Source organism: Myotis yumanensis, unplaced genomic scaffold (genome assembly GCF_028538775.1).
Source record: "Myotis yumanensis isolate MYYU_CA2020_CCGP unplaced genomic scaffold, mMyoYum1.0.hap1 SCAF_3, whole genome shotgun sequence".
Taxonomy (NCBI): Eukaryota; Metazoa; Chordata; class Mammalia; order Chiroptera; family Vespertilionidae; genus Myotis; species Myotis yumanensis.
In genome coordinates, this window is record NW_027223754.1 from 206,242,725 (window position 1) to 206,264,877 (window position 22,153).

General features: G+C 47.9%; 1 protein-coding gene across 2 annotated transcripts; it reads right to left on the reverse strand.

Annotated features, from left to right (window-relative positions):
• Window positions 1-210: 210 nt before the first annotated feature.
• On the reverse strand, window positions 211-18,139 carry LOC139005759 (apolipoprotein L3-like). Of its 2 annotated transcripts, XM_070407966.1 has the most exons (4): window positions 18,075-18,139; window positions 5,463-5,545; window positions 3,333-3,453; window positions 211-1,294 (listed from the first exon to the last, which is right to left on the reverse strand). In XM_070407966.1, exons 2-4 carry the CDS (start codon window positions 5,491-5,493, stop codon window positions 418-420), a joined length of 1,029 nt encoding a protein of 342 aa, XP_070264067.1. In that variant the 5' UTR covers window positions 5,494-5,545; window positions 18,075-18,139; the 3' UTR covers window positions 211-417. The 2 variants fall into 2 exon arrangements, with proteins under 2 accessions (XP_070264067.1, XP_070264068.1); XM_070407967.1 differs by lacking the exon at window positions 5,463-5,545 and having other exon boundaries at window positions 18,075-18,095.
• Between the last annotated feature and the right edge of the window lie 4,014 nt (window positions 18,140-22,153).

Genomic DNA, 22,153 nt, shown 5'->3' on the forward strand with positions numbered 1-22,153 from the left:
TGGGATTCCTGCTGGGATGGTGAACACTGGGGAGGGCCAATCCAGGAGCCACTGTAACTCCCATATCCCAACTCAAACTCTTTCCCTTTCTCCCATTGTCAACTTTTTAGTAGTTCTGGCCTTCTCAGTGCTTATTCCTCCACTTTTCTTTCTTTATTCATGACACCAATGTCTTTTTAGTCAAAATAAAGTCCCCTCCCCACCCCTCACTCTCTTTCCCCCTCTCTTCCCTGATTCCAGGCTCTAGGTTCCTTCCTTCTCTTTGACCCGCCAGCCATCTGCATGAACCCCTCCTTCGCTGTGCTCAACACCTTAACGCACAATTCCATCCATTTTATCTCACCGGCTTTCCCCCTCTAACAAGGTAAGTCCACGCCTTTGTCTCCCACACACCCTGCTCCCTGCACTGTCTGGGGATCATGGAGTCAGGTCCTCCTGTAGACTTGTGTGAATTCGGGTGAGTTCTTCCAACCTCCTCTCCAGCTCCTGGGCCTGCTGCCTCAACTCTTCAGCTGACTGAGTCTTTGCGCCCTTATGTAAGTGCACTGACTCTTTCACTAGGTCCATTACATCCATGAGAAGGAATAGACCTGCCGTGGCTGCACCAAAGACCCTGGCTCCTTTGCTCATGGCCAGAGCAGTGCCTCCAAAAGCTTTCTGCACCTGCTTGCCACTTCGGACTGAGACTGTCCCAGTGCGCAAGAAGCGCGTGGCCTTGACTGCTAAGCGAGGATTGGCTTTGGCCAGCTTGAAGGCACGGGCATTCTTCACAATGACTTGCAGGGATTGATAACACTTCCTTGCTAAGGAAGCAATTTTGGGTGTGCTGCGACATAGAACCTCCCCGACCAGCTTCTCTGTATCATTGCCAGTTGACAATAGGCGGCTGGCTTCGGCTTTTGCTGACGCGTTCTTTGAGGCTTCCACGATGCTGGCCGTCACACCGGTCACAGCAGCTGCTGCCCCCAGTCCCATCCCAGTTGCCGAAAGCACCAGACTAACCCCTGCTGTGAAAGGTGCCAAAGACAGGCCAACGATGGTCAGGATGCCAGACACAGCGCCCGCGGAAGAGGCCGCCACTTGGGTGATGGTGCAGTCCCTGTGCACCTTGTCCACCTCATCAGCAAGTGCGTAGAGTTTTCGTATGCGTTCCTCAAGGTCCTGTTTCACCTGAGGAAACTCCTTCATAAAGCTCTCCCCATGCAGCTGGTCTGCTGAGGGCATGTCTTTGTCCTCCTCGGCCATGAGTGTTTCCAGCTCGCTCAAGTCTGCATAGAGTGCATCTGCCTCACCCCTGTAATCATGAAGGACAGGGGATTAACCAAGGCAGGGGTATGAATCGCTAAGGCTGAGACTCGGATTGGATGAGTTGGTGCAGGAAGCCCTGTCCTCTATGGTGGGAACGTGTGTGTCTACCCAGAATCCCTCAGATGACACCACATTGGCAGCCACCATTCTGACTGGAAGCGGTCACTAAGCCTCACTGCCTTCCCTCTGGTCAGGGTTACTCCATGGAGAATAGAAGAGGGTCCCACAGGGAGGTCAGGGGCCCTCCAGCTCACAGACAGGCTTGGAGGACATAATCACCCAGGGCCCTCTACCCCCAGCAGAGAAGGGATCAAATCAGGGAAGAAAGAAATGTGCCCCCTGACCCCCTGCACAGCCCTCCACTAGGCCCCTGGCCTCCTCAGTCCTGTGCCAGGTGCCTCAGCTGCCTCACTCTAGTCCCAGCCCCGCTGCCAAGCCTTCCTACCATCCTCCCACCAGGACCACCCTTGCTTCATCCAGACCCTGGGCTCTGCCCCTGCTCCAAGCCTCTCTGGGCCTCCAGACAGGATGACTGCCTTTACTTCCTCGGCTTTGACCCTGCAGTGCGCCCCAAGGCCTTCACCATAGTCCTATCAGATGGACTTGCTATTCCATTGAAGAGGGAGATGACAAAAGCCCAGAGCCCCAGAGCCGGGCAGAGATACAGTCAGGATTCAACCCAACATGGTGCAGCTTCACTCCAGCTCTCTGCCTTCCAGGCCAGCAGGACCCTGCAGAGTCTGTACAATCCCTTTCTTAGGGAGAGCAGGCTCTCTAGCCAAAATCCCAGGGACACAAACTGTGCCAGGAATTTTCTGGCTTGTCCCACAGGAAGTCCTGTGTGGCTCTCACGTCCAGCAAGAAGAAGCTTTGGCCCTGTCTATTCCCAGCATTTTTTTAAAAAAGTTCATGTGAACTGCCCTAACTGGTTTGTCTCAGTGGATAGAGCGTCGGCCTGCGGACTGCAAGTTCCCAGGTTCGATTCCAGTCAAGGGCACATGCCAGGGTTGTAGGCTTGATCCCCAGTAGGGGGCCTCCAGAAGGCAGCTGATCAATGATTCTCTCTCATCATCGATGTTTCTATCTCTCTCTCTCTCTCTCCCTCTCCCTTCCTCTCTGAAATCAATAAAAATATATTAAAAAAAAAAGTTCATGTGAACTGCCCACCTACTATGTGTCAGTCATTAGGCCAGAGTTGGGCAACCCTTTTGTGAGTGCGTGCCAAAACCAGCAAAATCTCTGACTCAAAATTCTTCTGCGTTCCAACCCTAATTTTTTGAGAACATGTTACACCTACCTTGATATCTCTTAAGGTGTACATATGTGAAGAACCTTGAAGAAATAATAAAATTCATTCGAGGGACAAAAACACAGTATATGATGATGAAAAATACATTTATTTTTAATGTATACATGTACACTGATAGTCCAACAGAAAACTTTATGACTCCGTTTGATATTATCAGTGGGACTTTTGCTGCTGCATCACTGATGACAGAGATTTTACATCAGGTTTATATTTCGTGACCTTCAGAGATATGCATGAGCTACTACTTTCATCCGTCAGGCTACTCCTATTACGAGACTTAACAAAATTCATCACTGAGAACAAAGATTCACAAATGTAAATGGAAGATTATAAGAGAGGGTTTTGCGTGCCAGCAAATTTACTGGCGTGCCATGTTTGGCACACGTGCCAGGGGTTGCCCACGCCTGCATTAGGCTAAACAGTTTACACGCATGATCTTATTCTCTTCACAATAAAATTGAACAGATGAATAAGACAGAAAGTGGTTAAGTAACCTGCCCACGGTCACATAACCTAACCCCTGCAAGCCTCATCTCTTCTCAACCTGGGGCCCTTCTCTGCAAGGACTGATATGAAGGAAATGTTCCTCATGGACTGTTGAGAAGGGACTTGTTCAACCCCAAGCACAGGACCCTGCCTGGAGGAGTGTGCCTGTCAGAGGAATCTAGATCCAGGGGGAGATGGGGTGACAATACAGGCATCCCCTGGAGGTTACCTGGACACATTGGCCACGGTCACAAATCTCTCCCAGGATTCATTACTGAGCAGGCAATGCAGTTTCTCTTTGTCCTTTGGGTCCATTAAATACTCAATGGCATCAACAAAGTCTTTGCCCTCTAGATGGAAAGAAAAAAACAATGAGGTTAGAAGAAATCATGGTAGAACATAAATGGAATAGAGTATAAAAAAGGATGTTAAATGTTCATCTTCCGGAGCAGCTGTCACCTGTGGCAATTTCATAAAATCTGATTTACTTTTGATGGAATCACCTGGTACTGTATTTTCCCCAAACTTTATAGGTTGAAGCTCTGAATGCCCCCGCCTGCCCCCCCCCACCCCCCCCCCCAGGTGCCTGTATTTTTAAATTTATTTTTTAAAATTATTTTATTGAGGAAAGGAGAAGGATAGAGAGATAGAAACATCAATGAGAGAGAATCATCTATTGACTGCTTCCTGCAGGCCCCCTACTGGACATTGAGCCCACAACCTGGACATGTGCCATGACCAGGAAGCGAACCTGTGACCTCTCGGTTCATTGGTGGATGCTCAACCACTGAGCGAACCTGGCCAGGTCCCATGTGACTGTATATTGTAATTAAGGTTAAATGAGGTCATAGGTGTAGGACCCTAATCCATTCTGACTGGTGTCCTTATGAGTGAGGGAGAGACAACACATCTCTCCCTCCCCCACTCTTGTCTCTCTCCCTCTAAAAATCAAAACCTTTTTTAAAAATTAAGTATAATAATGTGTGACTCTCAGGGATTTGGACACTATGGAAGTGCAGATGAGGGACTGGGGACTCATGTATGTTTTGCGGGTGCAGAGATAAGAGATTTAAATGTTTCCTGCCATATCTGCACAAGGGACATAATTCTTTTCTTTTTTAAAAAAATAATTAAATCTTTATTGTTCAGATTATTACAGTTGTTTCTCTTTTCCCCCCCATAGCTCCCCTCCACCCAGTTCCCACCCCGCCCTCTGCCCTCACCACCCCCCCCCACACTGTCCTCATCCATAGGTGCATGATTTTTGTCCAGTCTCTTCCCACATCCCCCCCATCCCTTCCCCCCGCAAGAATAGTTATTCCACACCCTTTCTATGCCCCTTATTCTACCCTATAGGTTACCTATGGGATTTTTATAAATTTGAAAATAATGTTTCAGATCACACACCACTGATGGAGTAAAGCTACCAGGCAAAGAGGATTCCTCCTGCTTCTCACAGGTGCTCCAAGGTGGACAGTGGAGGGGTGTCTTCAGGTGGTTGGGGGTTGGAGCCTCAGCTCTAATCCTGTGATCAATCAGTATCAGCTCTCTCTGCTACAGGCTAGTTTCAGGGGCCACAGCTCCCTTGGGGACCTCTGACCCCAGGGGAGACCCTGGAGCCTGCTCAGGAGCTGCTGGCTTCTGAGCTGTCCTCTCCTCCCTTATGCTGCAACAGGAACAAGTATCTTCCTCTCCTGGGAGGGTGATTTGGTTGCCTAGGCAACGCAGTGTTCATTTGGGTGGGTGGAGGGGCATTCTTTCCTTTTCTTGTTTCATCCACTGAGGGAGAAAGGAAACCAGGCTTTACATGGAGGGAACCCAGATCACGGCATCTGTGTATTTCTTGATTGGGATGTGGATAGGTGGGGAAAATAATGCAGGCCTCGCGGCTGTGTATCTGAGATCAAGAGAAGTTCCTGCGTGAGATGATCACATCTTGGTAAGCATGTGTTTATAATTGGGAGTCCAGGTCAGGGCCCCAACACAGGGGCGGGGGGTAAGGGGGAAGCTGGGTGGAAGAGATTCTGTGGAGGGGAAAGTTTCCACCTGCAACTAGCAGGTTCCAGGTTCAGGGGCAAAAATGTCCCACCTCCCATGGGCTGTCCTGGCCTCTTTGGACTCATTGGATGGGTGGCAGGGAAAGGAAGGCAGTGAACACCTGGGGAGAGAGCCAGGAAGGAGGTCCCCCACAGAGACTCCTGGTTGAGGGGACTCCCCTTGGTGCATCTTGGAGGCTCAAGGACACTCATCAACCCCCTTCAATGTTCCTGATTCCTGTGTGGTTTAACCCATCCTGGAGGCACCTCCTTCAATTCTACATCATAAGCAGGAATCAGCCAGAGAGAAGGAAGTTGACTACCTGGGCAGATCCTGTCAGCTTCTGGGGTCATGGTGTCAGCAGTGGAATCTCAGAGTTTCCCCTTCAGCTCACCAGTCTGTACCCTGGGGGAAGAGGAAACAAATTGTGGGGTCAAATGTGAGCCCTCCTGAAGGTGCCGGGTCCTCTCTGCTGTCCTCCCCCACCGTTGGATCTTCGCTTGTTTCTAGTTCTTTATGAAAATAGTGCAAAAACACTCTTCTAACATATGAGTTAGCCTGCATTTGGGGTTGTTTCCCTTAAGATATTTCTAAAAGTAGAATCACTGGGTCAGAGGGTATTGCCATATAAAAATTCTTCATGCCTATCCCACATTGTTATGCAAACAAACTGTGCCAATGTCCACTTATACTCACAGTACATGAGGTGTCCATCTTTTCCATCTTTTAGTTCATAGGTTTTTTTTTTAAAGAAACACAAATTTCGGTTTTTTAAAATTTTTTATTACACTAAGAAATGCACAACATAAAATTTACCACCTTAACCATTTTTAAGGGTAGAGTTCAATAGTGCCAAATTCTATTTACATTGCTGTGCAACCAGTCTCCAGAACTCTCTTCCTTTCGCAAAAGAGAAACTCTGTACCCACTAAACAGCAACTGTCCTATCTCTCTCCTCCCAGCCCCTGGAAACGGCCATTCTACTTTTTGTCTCTACAGACTTGAGTGCCTCACCTAAGTGGACTCATACAAGGGTTATCTTCCTGAGATTGGTTTACTGCACTCAGCATAGTGTCCTCAAGCTCCATGCATGTTGGAACATAGGCCAGAATTCCTTTATGCTTTGGAGAATAACGGTTCCTAGTTTCTTCTACGCATTTGCAATTAAGGAGGGGATGTAAGGAAGATGACATGAAGGTGGGAGAAAGCAAGGAGGGTACTGGATTACAGGATGGTTAACAAGAAGGTGCTCTCTTTTTAAAAAATGTTGTTGTTTTTTTGCCCAGCTGGTGCAACTCAGTGGTTGAGTGTGGACCTATGAATCAGGACATCATGGTTCCATTCCCAGTCAGGGTACATGTCTGGGTTGTGGGCTCCACCCCCAGTGTGGGGTGTGTAGGAGGCAGCCAATCAATGATTCTCTCTCATCATTGACGTTTCTACGTGTCTCTCTCTCCCTTCTGCTCTGAAGGTAATAAAAATCATATATTTAAAAAAATATTTGCTTCAGAAAGAGGATGGAAATGGAGAGAGAGATAGAAACATTGAAGAGAAAGAAGCATCCATTGGCTGCCTCCTGCACACCCCCTACTGGGAATTGAGCCCACAACCTGAGTATGTGCCCTGACTGGGAATTTTTTTTTTTTTAATAATTAAATCTCTATTGTTCAGATTATTACATTTGTTCCTCTCTTTTCCCCCCATAACTCCCCTCCTCCCAGTTCCCACCCCACCCTCCACCCTCACTCCCCACCCACTGTCCTCATCCATAGGTGCATGATTTTTGTCCAGTCTCTTCCCACATTTCCCACACCCCTCCCCCCGCCCCAAGCATAGTCAGTCCATTCCCTTTCTATGTCCCTGATTCTATTATAATCACCAGTTCATTCTGTTCATCAGATTATTTATTCACTTGATTCTTAGATTCACTTGTTGATAGATGCGTATTTGTTGTTCATAATTTGTATCTTTACCTTTTTCTTCTTCTTCCTCTTCTTAAAGGATACCTTTCAGCATTTCATATAATACTGGTTTGGTGGTGATGAACTCCTTTAGCTTTTTCTTATCTGTGAAGCTTTTTATCTGACCTTCAATTCTGAATGATAGCTTTGCTGGATAAAGTACTCTTGGTTATAGGTTCTTGGCATTCATCACTTTGAATATTTCTTGCCACTCTCTTCTGGCCTGCAAAGTTTCTGTTGAGAAATCAGCTGACAGTCCTATGGGTATTCCCTTGTAAGTAACTGAGTTTCTTTCTCTTGCTGCTTTTAAGATTCTCTCTTTGTCTTTTGCTCTTGGCATTTTAATTATGATGTGTCTTGGTGTGGTCCTCTTTGGATTCCTTTTGTTTGGGGTTCTCTGGACTTGTAAATCTATTTCTTTCACCAAGTGGGGGAAGTTTTCTGCCATTATTTCTTCAAATAGGTTTTCAATATCTTGCTGTCTCTCATCTTCTGGCACCCCTATTATTCTGATGTTGGTACGCTTGTAGCTGTCCCAGAGGCTCCTTACACTATCTACACACTTTCGGATTCTTTTTTCATTTTGCTTTTCCAGTTGGGTGTTTTTTCTTCCTCGCATTTCAAATCTTTGACTTGATTCTTGCACTCTTCTGGTCTGCTGTTGGGAGTCTGTATAATATTCTTTATTTCAGTCAGTGTATGCTTACTTTCTAGTTGGTTCTTTATCATACCATCGAGGGTCTCATTAGATTTCCTGTACATCTCATCAAGTTTATCGACAGACTCTAGAAGCCTCTTGAGAGACCTCAAAAGTGTGGTTTTGAATTCTATATCCAGTAGCCTGCTTTCCTCCGGTTCTGTCCTTTGTGGCCTGTTTCTTTGTCTTGGCATTTTTTTATGCTTCACTGTGTCGATAGAGTGGCTTTCCATGTTAAGTGTCCCAATTACCTGAGGTAGACACTCTTGGTGCACCCCCTTGTGGTCTCTGTGAGCAGTCTTGTAGTCAAGCCTTGACTGTTGTAGGTAATTACTACTTGACTTCCAGGCCAACTGGCTGTGAGAATCAGCTGTGTTTGCAGTGGGAGAACTTCTGTCCTCTAGGGAGGTGCTAATCTAGCCTTTGCCTGAGGCTATCCGGCAAATGGCTCTGTGCAGGGCTTGGGCGGGGCGGGTCCCACAGGATCAACGGGGCAGAGGAGGGAGCAGTTATGGCTGCTCTCAGTCCGTCCCCAGGGGCTCTGCCTCTCTGTCCCAGCAACCGCTGCAAACCTCGGAGGGACCGAAGCCAGACAGTCCCGCTTCTCCCGTTTGAGTCTGGGTCCCTAGAGACTCGCTCGGATCTGGAGCTCAGAGTCTGAGGCTCCCTCCGGATTGAAACAGTCAACCGCGCCCTCAGCCACCAGCCCGCGCTGCGCGCACTCTGCACCTTAGTATTTTACTTCAGCACTGTGCCTCCTCTTATTCTCAGTTCCTCCTAGTTGTAGAACTTCCACTCAGCCAGCCTTCCTGTGGTTCTGGATGATGTCCGTTCCGTCTTTTAGTTGTATTTTTGAAGTGGTTGTTCGAGGCAGCAAACTCTGGCATTAACCTATGCTGCCATCTTGGTTTCTCCCTGACTGGGAATTTAAATGCTGACCTCTGGGTTCATGGGTCAACACTCAACCACTGAGCCACAATGGTCACACAAGATTGTGCTCTCTTGAGGGTGGTTATTTCAAAGGCATGTTAACCTGGATGCACAGATATAATGGACAGGGCTTGCTTAAGGAAAACAAACCTTTTTTTTAAATTAAATCTTTATTGTTCAGATTATTACAGTTGTTCCTCTTTTTTTTCACCCCATAGCTCCCCTCCACCCAGTTCCCACCTCACCCTCTTCCCTTACCCCTCCCACTGTCCTCATCCATAGGTGTATGATTTTTGTCCTGTCTCTTCCTGCACCCCCACACTCCTTTCCCCCTAGAATTGTCAGTCCACTCCCTTTCCATGCCCCTGGTTCTATTATATTCACCAGTTTACTCTGTTCATCAGATTTTTTATTCACTTGATTTTTAGATTCACTTGTTGATAGATATGTATTTGCTGTTCATAATTTTTATCTTTACCTTTTTCTTCTTCCTCTTCTTAAAGAATACCTTTCAGCATTTCATATAATGCTGGTTTGATGGTGATGAACTCCTTTAACTTTTTCTTATCTGTGAAGCTCTTTATCTGACCTTTAATTCTGAATGATAGCTTTGCTGGGTAAAGTAATCTTGGTTGTAGGTTCTTGGCATTCATCACTTTGAATATTTCTTGCCACTCCCTCCTGGCCTGCATAGTTTCTGTTGAAAAATCAGCTGACATTCCTATGGGTACTCCCTTGTAGGTAACTGACTTTCTTTCTCTTGCTGCTTTTAGGATACTCTCTTTGTCTTTTGCTCTTGGCATTTTAATTATGATGTGTCTTGGTGTGGTCCTCTTTGGATTCCTTTTGTTTGGGGTTCTCTGCACTTCCTGGACTTGGAAGTCTATTTCTTTCACCAGGTAGGGGAAGTTTTCTGTCATTATTTCTTCAAATAGGTTTTCAATGTCTTGCCCTCTCTCATCTTCTGGAACCCCTATAATTCGGATGTTGGTACACTTGAAGTTGTCCCAGAGTCTCCTTACACTATCTTCATATTTTTGGATTCTTTTTTCTTTTTGCTTTTCCGGTTGGGTATTTTTTGTTTCTTTGTATTTCAAATCTTTGACTTGATTCCTGGGATCCTCTTGTCTGCTGTTGGATCTCTGTATATTATTCTTTATTTTAGTCAGTGTATGCTTAATTTCTAATTGGTCTTTTTTCACATCCTCCAGGGTCTCACTAAATTTATTGGCGGTTTCCAGAAAATTCTTGAAAAACCTTATAACCGTGGTTTTGAACTCTATATCCAGTTGTTTGCTTTCCTCCATTTCTGTCATTTGTGACCTGTTTGTCTCTGCATTTTTTATGCTTCCCTGTGTTGGTAGAGTGGCTTTGTGTGCTAAGTGTCCTATAGGGCCCAGTGGCTCAGCCTCCCCAATTACCTGAGGTGGACACTCTTGGTGCACCCCCTTGTGGGCTCTGTGCACAGTCTTGTTGTAGTCTTGTTATAGTTAAGCCTTGATTGTTGTAGGTATCACTGGGAGGAATTGACCTCCAGGCCAATTGGCTGTGAGAATCAGCTGTGTCTGCAGTGCGAGAACTTCTGTGCTGAAGACACCCTTCTGGGGCAAGACTTGCTTCAGTGGGGCTTTGGTGCTCACTAAGTCTGCCCCCTGAGTGTGTCCCTTATGGATCTGACAAGTTGTAATCTGGATGGTCCCACTCTGACTACTAGATACACGGGCTCTTGGATCTCTAAGGAGGTGCTAATTTAGCCTCTGCCTGAGGCTACCCAGCAGGAGCTATGAAGAGATCTGCAGATTCGCTTTCCTTTTTTGGAGTTTGGAGGTGCCCAGATGAGGCCCAGCTATGAAGCAATGCAAGTTGCTTTGGGGCCTTGGGCCTTCTCTTGGAAGTTCTGGGTCTGTCTGGCCCAGCTGCAATTTGTTAGGTAATTTTCAGATTGCAAAGGGCCAGGGCATTCATATGCAAAAGCTTCTGCCACAGCCTGAGTTGGGCAGGGTCTCAGAATCAACAGGGAGGAGCAAGCAGCTATGGCTGATCCTCATCCCTGCCCTAAGGGGCCCCGCAACTCAGTGTCCTGGGAATTGCTGCAAGCACCTCTGAGGGAAAGCCGCCCTCAGGGTCCAAGTTCTGCCTGCTGCTAGACAGTCCAGTTTCTCCCCGAATGAGTCCTGGGTCCCCAGAGACTTCTCAGAACTGGAGTTCAGAGCAGTCAGGAGCTTGTGACTCCCTCCTGATTCAAAAAGACAGCCGCATCCTCAGGTACCAGCCCCTTTCCGCGCATGCTCGAGCCTTCGTACCTCTGCACTTTACTTCCGCACCTCCTCTGAGTCTCAGTGTGCTTTTCTCTTTCCTTCTAGTTGTAGAATTTCCACTCAGCCAGCCTTCCTGTAGTCTGGATGATGTCCGTTTTGTCTTTTCGTTGTATTTTTGAAGTTGTTGTGGGAGGCAGCAATTTCCAGTGTTTACCTATGCCGCCATCCTGGTTTCTCCAGGAAAACAAACCTTTTAATGAAAAGTATATGCCTGGGATGTCACCCCGCCCCCCCCCCCCCCCCCATGACCTGCCCAGGTAGGAATTTATGATCCCATCACCCTGTGAGGTTACTTGGCATAGAACACATTTTTCATCCATGGTCCCCCTTTTGATCACAAGTCAATTTGAAGGATGCACGGATGACCAACCTCTTGGTTGGATAGCGTGGTCTCACAGCACTATGGGGGCTCTTTCCTAGGAAGTGTCAGTGTCCACCTTGTGTTGGTGACCATTGGGGTGGGGCCATACTGTAATCCTGGGCTCTGTGTTGAGGCCAAATTTTCCCAAAATGGTACGGGCAGGTAAAGGGAAGGCAGCCAGGTCTTATGGCCGTCATTGTGAAAACACACTCTGGCCCTGTCTGGGTAGCTCAGTTGGTTAAAGCATCGATCCAGTATGCCAAGTTTCTGGGTTTGATCATACAACACACATATGAATAACACATGCAAGAATCAATCAATGAATGCATAAATAAGTGGAATGATTGATGTTTCTCCCTCTCAATCTCAAATCAATAATCAAGAACACTCTGGATCATTTCTGTTCTATGAACTATCAGGATGGGAACAGATTTTCCCATGGAGAGGATTCTCCCAGTTCTGTCTGGGACTATCTTGCCTTAGGAATCCAGGGAAGAAAGGAAATGCTGATTGCCTTTAGGGGTTATTTTGAGAAGGCAAACAGCATTTATCAACTATCCCTCCTGAGACCTGCCTGAAACAGAGAGCCAAGGGACTTGCAGTATAATTATAGCCAATGATAACGTGGCTGATTTGCATGGTCTTTGCTCTGCCCGGGAATGCTCTACGACTTTTCAACTAATGACTCACATTCTTCAAACAACCTTTGAACTGTGTACCAGTTATATCTGTAAGCACAGGGCGAGGTCTATTCTCTGGTGCCCCTCCAGTCACCAGGCACCCACTGCCCTCCTGGAACTGCTGGCTAAAGCCTGGGGTGTGTCCCATGATGGAGACACAGAACAACCAGCCACTGAACCACACAGCACAGCCCATTTGGCTCACACCTGAGTTATTCCATTAGGTTTACTTGTCAATCTTGATGAAAAAATGATGAATTGGATGTCACACAAATTACCCCATTGTTATAATGTTCTTCTGGCAGTTCTATCAGCTTCCTAGAGTTCCATTTATTTCTTCATGACTCCTTCCTGCAGCCATCCTACTTTTATATATGAAGAGAGAGAGAGGAAGCGAGGAATGTGAAAAACATGGGTCCCTGTGAAAATCTGATTCTGACGCCTGGCCTTGAGCAGGACATCCCAAAGCTGCCCCTCCCCCAGAGGGGGCACCTAGGTCTGGGGCTCAGGCCCAGCTCCGTCCAGCCCCACCCACTCCTGCTCACTACCTGCTGCCAGGCACTTTGCTTCCTGCACCGGAGGCTCCTTGAAGGCTGTAGGTACCATTAAATATGTCCTGCATTAGGAAGAAGACACAGGTACAGATGAATAAGAGGAGGAAGAAGAAACAAAAAGCTTCCACAGCCCTGGCTGGTGTTGCTCACTGGTTGCAGCATCAGCCCGTGCACTGAAGGGTCAAGGGTTTGATTCCTGGTCAAAGGCACGGACCTGGGTTATAGGTTCTATCCATGAACCAAGTCAGGGACAGTGCAGGTGGGGGAAGCAACAGGTTGATGTACCTCTCTCAGGCTGATGTTTCTCTCCCTCCCCTCCACTCTCTCTAAAAATCAATAAAAAATAGGTGAGAATTAAAAAATTACAATAAAAACTAACAATAAAAGTGGGTTGGGGTGTGGGGATGTTAACACTCATGTTGAGGACAACCAAGATGGCGGCATAAGGTATATTCCTGTATGTGCCGCCCCCAACAACCTCATTAAAACTACAACTAAAAGACAAAACAGTGATCATCCAGAACCACGGGGAAGCTGGCTGAGTGGAAGTTCTACAACTAGAAGGAAAGAAAAAAACACATTGAGGCTGGGTAGGAGGGGCCAAGAGCAGAGGTATGGAGGCGCGCAAACCGGGGTGCGTGGTTTTTTTCAATTGGGAGATACAAGCTCCCGGTTGCACTGAACTCATTTCTGGCGAGACTCTAGGGACCCAGACTCCTACGGGGAGAAACTGAACTGTTTGACATTGGGTCGGAAAGCGAAGGTGGCTTTCTTGCAGAACTGCTCACAGGGATCATTGTTACTATGGGGGCACAGGACTCGGGGACGCAGAGACCTGCAGACCTGGAGACCTGGAGACCTGGAGACCTGGAAATGGCTGACAGACAGCCATCACTGTTTGCTTCACCCTGGTGATTCTCTGAGACCTCGCCCCACCCAATTTACAACTCCACCCAAGCTGTGCACAGCGGCACAAATGAATCGCCTGCCCTTTTACAGCCTAACCTAACAAACTACAGCTGGGTCAGAGAGCTCCAAAATTTCCAAATCCCAAAGAGGAGAAATATGCAGATCTCGCGGTAGCTCCTGCTGGGCAGATTCACACAGTGGTTTAATTTGTACCTCCTTGGAGATCCAGGAGCCAGTGTACCCAGTGGTCAGATACCAGATTTTAACTCCATAAGTGACACACTCAGGAGGCAGACTCAATGAGCACCAAAGCCCCACTGAAGCAAGTCCTGCCCCATAAGGGTGTCTCCAGCACAGCAGTTCTCCCACTATAGACACAGCGGGTCCTTGCAGTCAATTGGCCTGGAGGTCATTTCCTCCCAGGGATACCAACAGCAATCAAGGCTTAACTACAACAAGACTGTACACCCAGCCCACAAAGGGGTGCACCAAGAGTGTCCACCTCAGGTGATTGGGGAGGTTGAGCCACTGGGCCCAATAGGACACCTACCACACAAAGCCACTCTATCAACACAGGTAAGCAGCCAAAATGCAGAGACAAAGAAACATGTCACAAATGAAAGAAATGGAGGAAAGCAAATGACTGGATTTAGAGTTCAAAACGACAGTTATAAGGTTATTCAAGAATCTTCTACAAACCTCTGAGGAACTTAGTGAGACCTTCAAGATCTTAATGAGAATGCCAAAAAAATGGAAAAGGACCAGTCAGAAATTAAGCATACACTGACTGAAATAAAGAATAATATACAGAGATCCAACAGAAGACTAGAGGATCCCAAGAATCAAGTCAAAGATTTGAAATATGAAGAAGCAAAAAACACCCAACTGGAAAAACAAAAAGAAAAAAGAATCCAAAAATATGAAGATAGTGTAAGGATCCTCTGGGACAACTTCAAATGTACCAACGTTGGAATTATGGGGGTGCCAGAAGTAGAGAGAGAGCAAGATATCGAAAGCCTATTAGAAGAAATTATGACAGAAAACTTCCCCTAACTTATGAAAGAAATAGACTTACAAATCCAGGAAGCAAAGAGAACCCCAAATAAGAGGAATCCAAAGAGGACCACACCAAGACACTTCATAATTAAAGTGCCAGGGGCAAAAGACAAAGAGAGAATCTTAAAAGCAGCAAGAGAAAAACAGTTAGTTACCTACAAGGGAGTACCCATACGACTGTCAGCTGATTTCTCAACAGAAACCATGCAGGCCAGAAGGGAGTGGCAAGAAATATTCAAAGTGATGAATAGCAAGAAACTACAACCAAGATTATTCTACCCAGCAAAGCTATCATGTAGAATTGAAGGTCAGATAAAGAGCTTCACAGATAAGAAAAAGCTAAAGGAGTTCATCACCACCAAACCAGGATTATATGAAATGCTGAAGGGTATTTTTTAAGAAGAGGAAGAAGAAAAAGGTAAAGATAAAAATTATGAACAACAAAGGGACAACAAATACATATCTATCAACAAGAAAATCTAAAAATTAAGTCAATAAAAAAATCTGATGAACAGAATAAACTGGTGAATATAATAGAAGCGGGGACATAGAAAGGGAGTGGACTGACAGTTCTCAGGGGGAAAGGGGTGTGAAGGGTGCAGGAAGAGTTTGGACAAAAATCTTACATCGATGGATGAGGATAGCGGCGGGGGATAAGGGCAAAACAAAACTCATGTTGAGTTGCAGAAACATTGCTACTCAAGACACAAATTCCAGAAGCATAAAGGGAAACTTTGATTGATTTTTCCTCTTCAAAACTACAAACTGCAAAGGCTACCATCAGCCAAGTCAGACCATGAGAGGCCGGGGCACTGTGTGCAGTAGGTACGTGAACCACAGGAGACTCGCTGACCACAGCACACAGGAGCCTACGGATCAACATGGAGAGACTGAACCCAAATTCTTAAACATGGGGAGACACAGGAACAAATCATTCCCAGGGAAGGGGCTTGCCCAGCGTCAGGCAGCTCCTGGGGGCAGAGTAGAGGCCACACCTCCTGGTGCTGGAGGCTAAGGAGGGATGTGGTGTGAATAAGGCAACAGCTCCCAGGTGTGTCTCTGCTGTACAGACACAGGGATCTGGACTCAGTCTCCTCCAGCTGTACTTTGTCTACTGTTGGTGTTTTAAGAAGGAAAACCAGCCCTAGCCGGTTTGGCTCAGTGGATAGAGCATCAGCCTGCAGACTGAAAGGTCCCAGGTTTGATTCCTGTCAAGGGCATGTACCTTGGTTGCGGGAACATCCCCAATAGGGGGTGTGCAGGAGGCAACTGATCGATGTTTCTCTCTCATCGATGTTTCTAACTCTCTATTCCTCTCTCTTCCTCTCTGTAAAAAAAATCAATAAAATATATTTTTTTAAAAAGGAAAACCGGGTCATGCTGCTGGGGTCCAATCCCAGCGGGTCCAGGGGTCCCCAAAGGTGTGGACGGAGTCGGCGAAGAAGGAATGACACTAAGACAGCCTTCAGTTGATCAGCAGCCTAGTCAGGACCTCTAGCCAGGATCTCCAGCCAAAGTTCTGGTCGGAGCTCTGGTTAGGAACTGATCAGGATCTGATGTTTATTGTCTTGTTACATTCGTATTTATACCAGCCGATTTTAATCCTGTCAATTTCTATTACAAAGGGTAGGGCGTTTCTTATCTCCATTCCAGGGAGTAAAGATTATGTAGCTTAACTACCCGCCTGGTACTTAATTAAGGTGTTGTATCCCCTCCCTAACCTCAGGGAAAGATCCCCACCTGGGGAAACAACCTTTCTCGGAGAGGTGACCTTTGTTAAAACACATGGCGCTAAAGAGAGCAAACATATTAAGAACAATATGCTATATGTGCCAGGTCCCTTGAAACATATGCTGTGCAGATGTTTCTTTCCTGCAGCGACTGTGTCAAGCAGCAAGGATGGACCGGCTCCCGGCATCATGCCACATGCCTGTCTCAGACTCTAGGTCAGGGCTTCTCCCCAACTCTGGACAGACAGGCCCACCTCTTATGTCTCCCACTCCCCATGGTCCTCAGTGAAGGCGGGCCAAGAGCAGGGAGGCAGAGCTCACCCATCTTCCTGCTCAGTCTTCTTTCATGGCACCCAGGGCATGTCAGTCCCCTCTCAGGGCCTCAGTTTCCCCACAGGGAAAGGCTCTAAGGCAGTGGTTCTCAACCTTCCTAATGCCGCGACCCTTTCATACAGTTCCTCATGTTGTGGTGACCCCCAACCATAAAATTATTTTCGTTGCTACTTCATAACTGTAATTTTGCGACTGTTATGAATCCTAATGTAAATATCTGATATGCAGGATGTATTTTCATTGTTACAAATTGAACATAATTAAAGCATAGTGATGAATCACAAAAACAATATATAATTATATATGTGTTTTCCGATGGTCTTAGGCGACCCCTGTGAAAGGGTCGTTCAACCCCCAAAGGGGTTGCGACCCACAGGTTGAGAACCAATGCTCTAAGGTCAAGGGGTGGGTGAAAAAATGCCTGGATTCATGCAGTCTCACAGGAAATCCTTGCCCCATCAGCCTGAGCAGCAGCCCCAGGGGCAGCCTCAGGGCATCCAGGCCACAAGGAAGAGATTCTTACTCACCTACCGTCCCCCACCTCCTCTGCTTCCTCCACATCTCCCCACACCCACCCCCTCTCCCTCCTCCACATCCCCCCACACCCAGCCCCTCTGCCTCCTCCACATCCCCCCACACCCACCCCCTCTGCCTCCTCCACATCCCCCCACACCCACCCCCTCTGCTTCCTCCACATCCCCCCACACCCACCCCCTCTGCCTCCTCCACATCCCTCCACACCCACCCCCTCTGCCTCCTCCACATCCCCCCACACCCACCCCCTCTCCCTCCTCCACATTCCCCACACCCACCCCCTCTGCCTCCTCCACATCCCCTCACACCCACCCCCTCTGCCTCCTCCACATACCCCCACACCCACCCCCTCTGCCTCCTCCACATCCCCCCACACCCACCCCCTCTGCCTCCTCCACATCCCCTCACATCCACCCCCTCTGCCTCTTCCACATCACCCCACACCCACCTCCTCTCCTTCTCCCACATCACCCCACACGCAGCCCCTCTGCTTCCTCCACATCCCCCCACACCCCACACACACCTCCTTAGCTTTCTCCACATCACCGCCACATCCCCATTCCTCTGGGGTCACAGGCTCCTGTCTCAGGTAGCCCAAGACTGTGCTGAGCCGGAGGGGTCATTATATATCCACTTGAGCAGTGCCCCCTCCTCTCCACTGCTAAGAGCTCAGGGGCACAGAGGAACCCTCAACTAACCTGGGTTCCAAACTGGGCTCTGCCACTACTTACATGTGCCCTTGGGCCCATCACCCTCCCCATCCTCCCCCCTGCCCACCCCCAGTTTCAGTTTCCCTCGTCTATAAAAGAGTGACAATAATCCTTGTCTTAGAAAGTGCTGTGAGGGAAGGGCTCCTACCCTCCCAACTTACCACGAATCTCCCTCTGGCTGAGTGGAACAAGATCCACTTGCTGTTAGCTGTGTGGAACCACTCTGTGGCTGTGTCTGCACAAACACCAGACACACCCGGGGCCAAGGTACAAGGAAAACAAAACTGAAAGCAAATGCTGATTGCCTCCTTGCATTGCCTTGGTACCTGCTCCTATTGCAGGCCTCGCCCAGGCTGTTTCCAGACATTTGCTTTTGTAGGTCCTTCTGCCAGGAGCACCTGCTTCTCCACCTGGAACAACATGCTCACCCTTCAAAGCCCAACTCTGGGATCACCTCCTCTGAGAAGCCCTCTGGCATCTCCCCCTCCCAGAGGCCACTGTCCCCTGCAGGCTCTGCTGCCCTGGCCCCTGGGGGAGGTCCAAGGCCACTGTGTCTGCATCTCCCCTGACCCTTTAGGTCAGTCCTCTCTGAACCTGTCCCTGGTGGCAGGGTCAGTGCCTCGGAACCACGGCGACCTGTCCGAGGAGGCCCTCCCTGGTGGCCATGGCTGTGGGAGCACAAGTTTGTGGGCGTCTGCAGAGAGAAGCCGGCTGTTCCCTTCCGGGCCCCTTTCCTCTTGACAGCAGATCTCTCTATAGGAAGCCCAGTGTCGCAGTCACACAGAAACGTCTCAAAACGGAAGGGACGCAGGGCAGAGTGCGCGCCTGGCACCGTGCAGGCACCTTCCAGGCCTTTCCTGTTTGATTCTCACACCGGCTCCAGGAATCACCACCTGGATTTTACAGGTCAAGAAACAGGAGGGCTGCACCATTCTGCATTCCCACCAGCAGTGCACGAGTGTTCCTTTTTCTCCACATCCTCTCCAGCACTTGTCGTTTGTGGATTTGTTGATGATAGCCATTCTGACAGGTGTGAGATGTTACCTCATTGTTGTTTTGATTTGCATCTCTCGGATGATTAGTGACTTTGAGCATGTTTTCATATGTCTCTTGGCTTTCTGAATGTCCTCTTTTGAAAGGTGTCTATTTAGATCCTTTGCCCATTTTTTGATTGGATTGTTTATCTTCTTTTTGTTGAGTTGTATGAGTTCCCTATAAATTTTGGAGATTAGGCCCTTATCAGATATGACGTTGGCAAATAAGTTTTCCCACACAGTGGGCTTTCTTGTTGTTTTGTTGATGGTTTCTTTTGCTGTGCAGAAGCTTTTTATTTTGATGTAGTCCCATTTGTTCATTTTCTCTTTAGTTTCAAGTACCTTAGGAGCTGTATCAGTGAAGAAATTGCTTCCGCATATGCCTGAGATTTTGTTGCCTTTGGATTCTCTTAGAATTTTTATGGTTTCCCGTCATACATTTAAGTCCTTTATCCATTTTGAGTTTATTCTTGTGTATGGTGTAAGTTGGTGGTCTAGTTTCATTTTCTTGCATGTATCTGTCCAATTTTCCCAAGGCCATTTATTGAAGAGACTATCTTGGCTCCATTGTATATTCTTGCTTCCTTTGTCAAATATTAATTGAGCATATTGGTTTGGGCCGATTTCTGGGCTCTCTATTCTATTCCATTGATCTATATGTCTGTTCTTGTGCCAGTACCAGGCAGTATGGAGTTTCCTCAAAAAACTAAAAATGGAACTCCCATTTGACCCTGTGATCCCACTTCTAGGAATATATCCCAAGAAACCAGAAACACCAATCAGAAAGGATATATGCACCCATATGTTCATAACAGCACAATTCACCATAGCTAAGATCTGGAAACAGCCTAAGTGCCCATCAGTAGATGAATGGATTAGAAAACTGTGGTACATCTACACGATGGAATACTATGCTGCTGTAAAAAAGAAGGAACTCTTACCATTTGCAACGTCATGGATGGAACTGGAGAGCATTATGCTAAGTGAAATAAGCCAGTCAATGAAGGAAAAATACCACATGATCTCACTCATTCATGGATAATAAAGACCATTATAAACTTATGAACAATAATAGATACAGAGGCAGAGCGGCCTCAAACTGATTGTCAAACTGCAGAGGGAAGGCCAGGGAGGGTTGGGGGGCAGGAGGGAGGGGGGTAAGAGATCAACCAAAGGACTTGTATGCATGCATATAAGCATAACCAATGGACATAAGACACTGGGGGGTAGGGGAGGCCAGGGGATTGTCAAGGGTGGGGGGAAAAAAAGGACACATATGTAATACCCTTTGTAATACTTTAAGCAATAAAAAAAATTAAATTAAAAAATAAATAAATAAATAAATGTAGATGCTAAAAAAAAAAAAAAAAAAAAGAAACAGGAGGGAAATGGACCCGCCTGTAAGTGGTGCAGCTGTTGGGCTTTTCTACTTTGCCCCGGCAGGCGTGGCTGGGCGTGGACGCCAGAAACCAACGTGGCACTTATGTCAGGCCTGCTCATCCCGGACCAATGTCCATGAGTTGCCATGGGCACCTCCCCTGATGGTATTGCATGAGGACCACACAGCAGAGCCTGACATGATCCCCCAGCAAAGGCCTGGTTTCAGAGAAGAGGAAGCCAAGGTGAGGGGAGAGGCGGGCCTTGCACCAGGCAACTCAGGGGAGGGGCCAAGACTCAGAGCAAGTGTCACAATTGGCCTCTGGCCCTGTTTACAGTTATTTTTTGTCTTGTTTTTCCTGTAACCTGCCTTTGTCCCGGTTCATCCCCCTTTCCCTAACCTGACTGCCGCTGGTCACCCCACAACCTAAGTGAGGAGAAGAATCACGCCAGACCCACAGGAGCGGAGTCCCGTTGTCCAAAGGGCCCTCTGATAAGAACGCAGAAAGGATCCCAGACGGACATCCGTGGCCTCAGTGAACAGGGTCTCCTGGTGGAACAACCGGGGTGGGGGCTACAAAACCACATGAGGTGAGATGGGTGCTTCTTGGCATGAGCTGAGATCACCCCACTTAGGGACCCAAAAGACCCAGTGACTATTATGTAGGGCTCAGCTGGACCCCTGACATCACAAGAAAGGTCACCTGGGATGACGACAGCTCGGAGGCGGGGTCTTGGACAAATTCTTTGGTCAATAAGCCTTTTCAGCCCACTGTGAGGAGAACCCCCACTCAGGGGGAAAGGAACCCCAAAATCACAGGGAAAGGGGTCTGGCATGTGCCACCAGCATCGCCTGGTGGAGGCTGGAGGAGTCACCAGCTGGAGGCGCTCAGCCAGCACCCTCACCTGGCCCGGCCCAGTCTCTCCAACACGTGGGGAGGGGAGCTTGGCTCAGACACACTGGACAGGAACAGTTTAGTGTCCAGAACAGGGACCCCATCTCCCTGTCCTCCTGTTTATAGGGCAGTGGGAGTGGGCAGGGAGCATGTAACCCAGGGGCCTGGTGCTGTCATCACAGTGGCTTGCCGACGGCACCTTGGGCTGCAGAGCACAGGGCACTGCACTCCATGCCAACAGCACCTGCCGGCCTCACGGGAAGTGGCCACTGGTCTCAGCCTTTGTTGGCCAGGCTGCTGGCATCATCCAGGGGACAGCCTCCTTGTCTTTCCTCAGGTGGCATAATTGGGCCCTGAGTGAGGGACAAATGTCAAAGTAGGAGGGGTCAGGACTAAGAATAAAGATGACAAAACTCAAACCCATAATGTTAGTATTTTTGTGTTGAAGTCAAGACGAATGCACTGTGTTTAATGTCAGTGAACATACAATGTGTAAGCGAACTGGGCACATTCTCAGAGTTTGGATGTCAGTTTAAAACAGGAAATGGAGTAATTTATCTTGATTAATGATTGTAAGTGGAAAGGCACTCTGCCCAGAACAAAGGATGAGAGGATGGAGCCTCAAGTTCATCAGTTCCCAGCACAGGAGGGGTGGGGAGTGGCGGGCAGGGGTGCAGAGGCAGCTATGAAAACCGCACCATCAGACATCTCCAAAAGAGCTTCTGGAGGGACCACCTCCCAGACTTTAGAAGTAATAACATCCTCCCTGGCTGGTTGGCTCAGTGGATACAGCTATGGCCCTCGGACTATAGAGTCCCGGGTTCAATTCCAGTCAAGGTCCTGTACCTGGGTTGCAGGTTTGATCCCCAGCCCTGGTCGGGTGAAGGTGGGAGGCAACCAATCGATGTTTCTCTCTCACATCAATGTTTCTCT

Bases quoted from the DNA above. Each gene is read 5' to 3' on its own strand.
- LOC139005759 (XM_070407966.1), bottom strand. From the start codon at position 5,493: ATGACCCCAGAAGCTGACAGGATCTGCCCAG. The intron at 3,454-5,462 runs GTAGTCAACTTC...CTTTCCATCTAG, and splicing joins AGCTGACAGGATCTGCCCAG to AGGGCAAAGACTTTGTTGAT. The intron at 1,295-3,332 runs GTAACCTCCAGG...TCATGATTACAG, and splicing joins ACCGTGGCCAATGTGTCCAG to GGGTGAGGCAGATGCACTCT.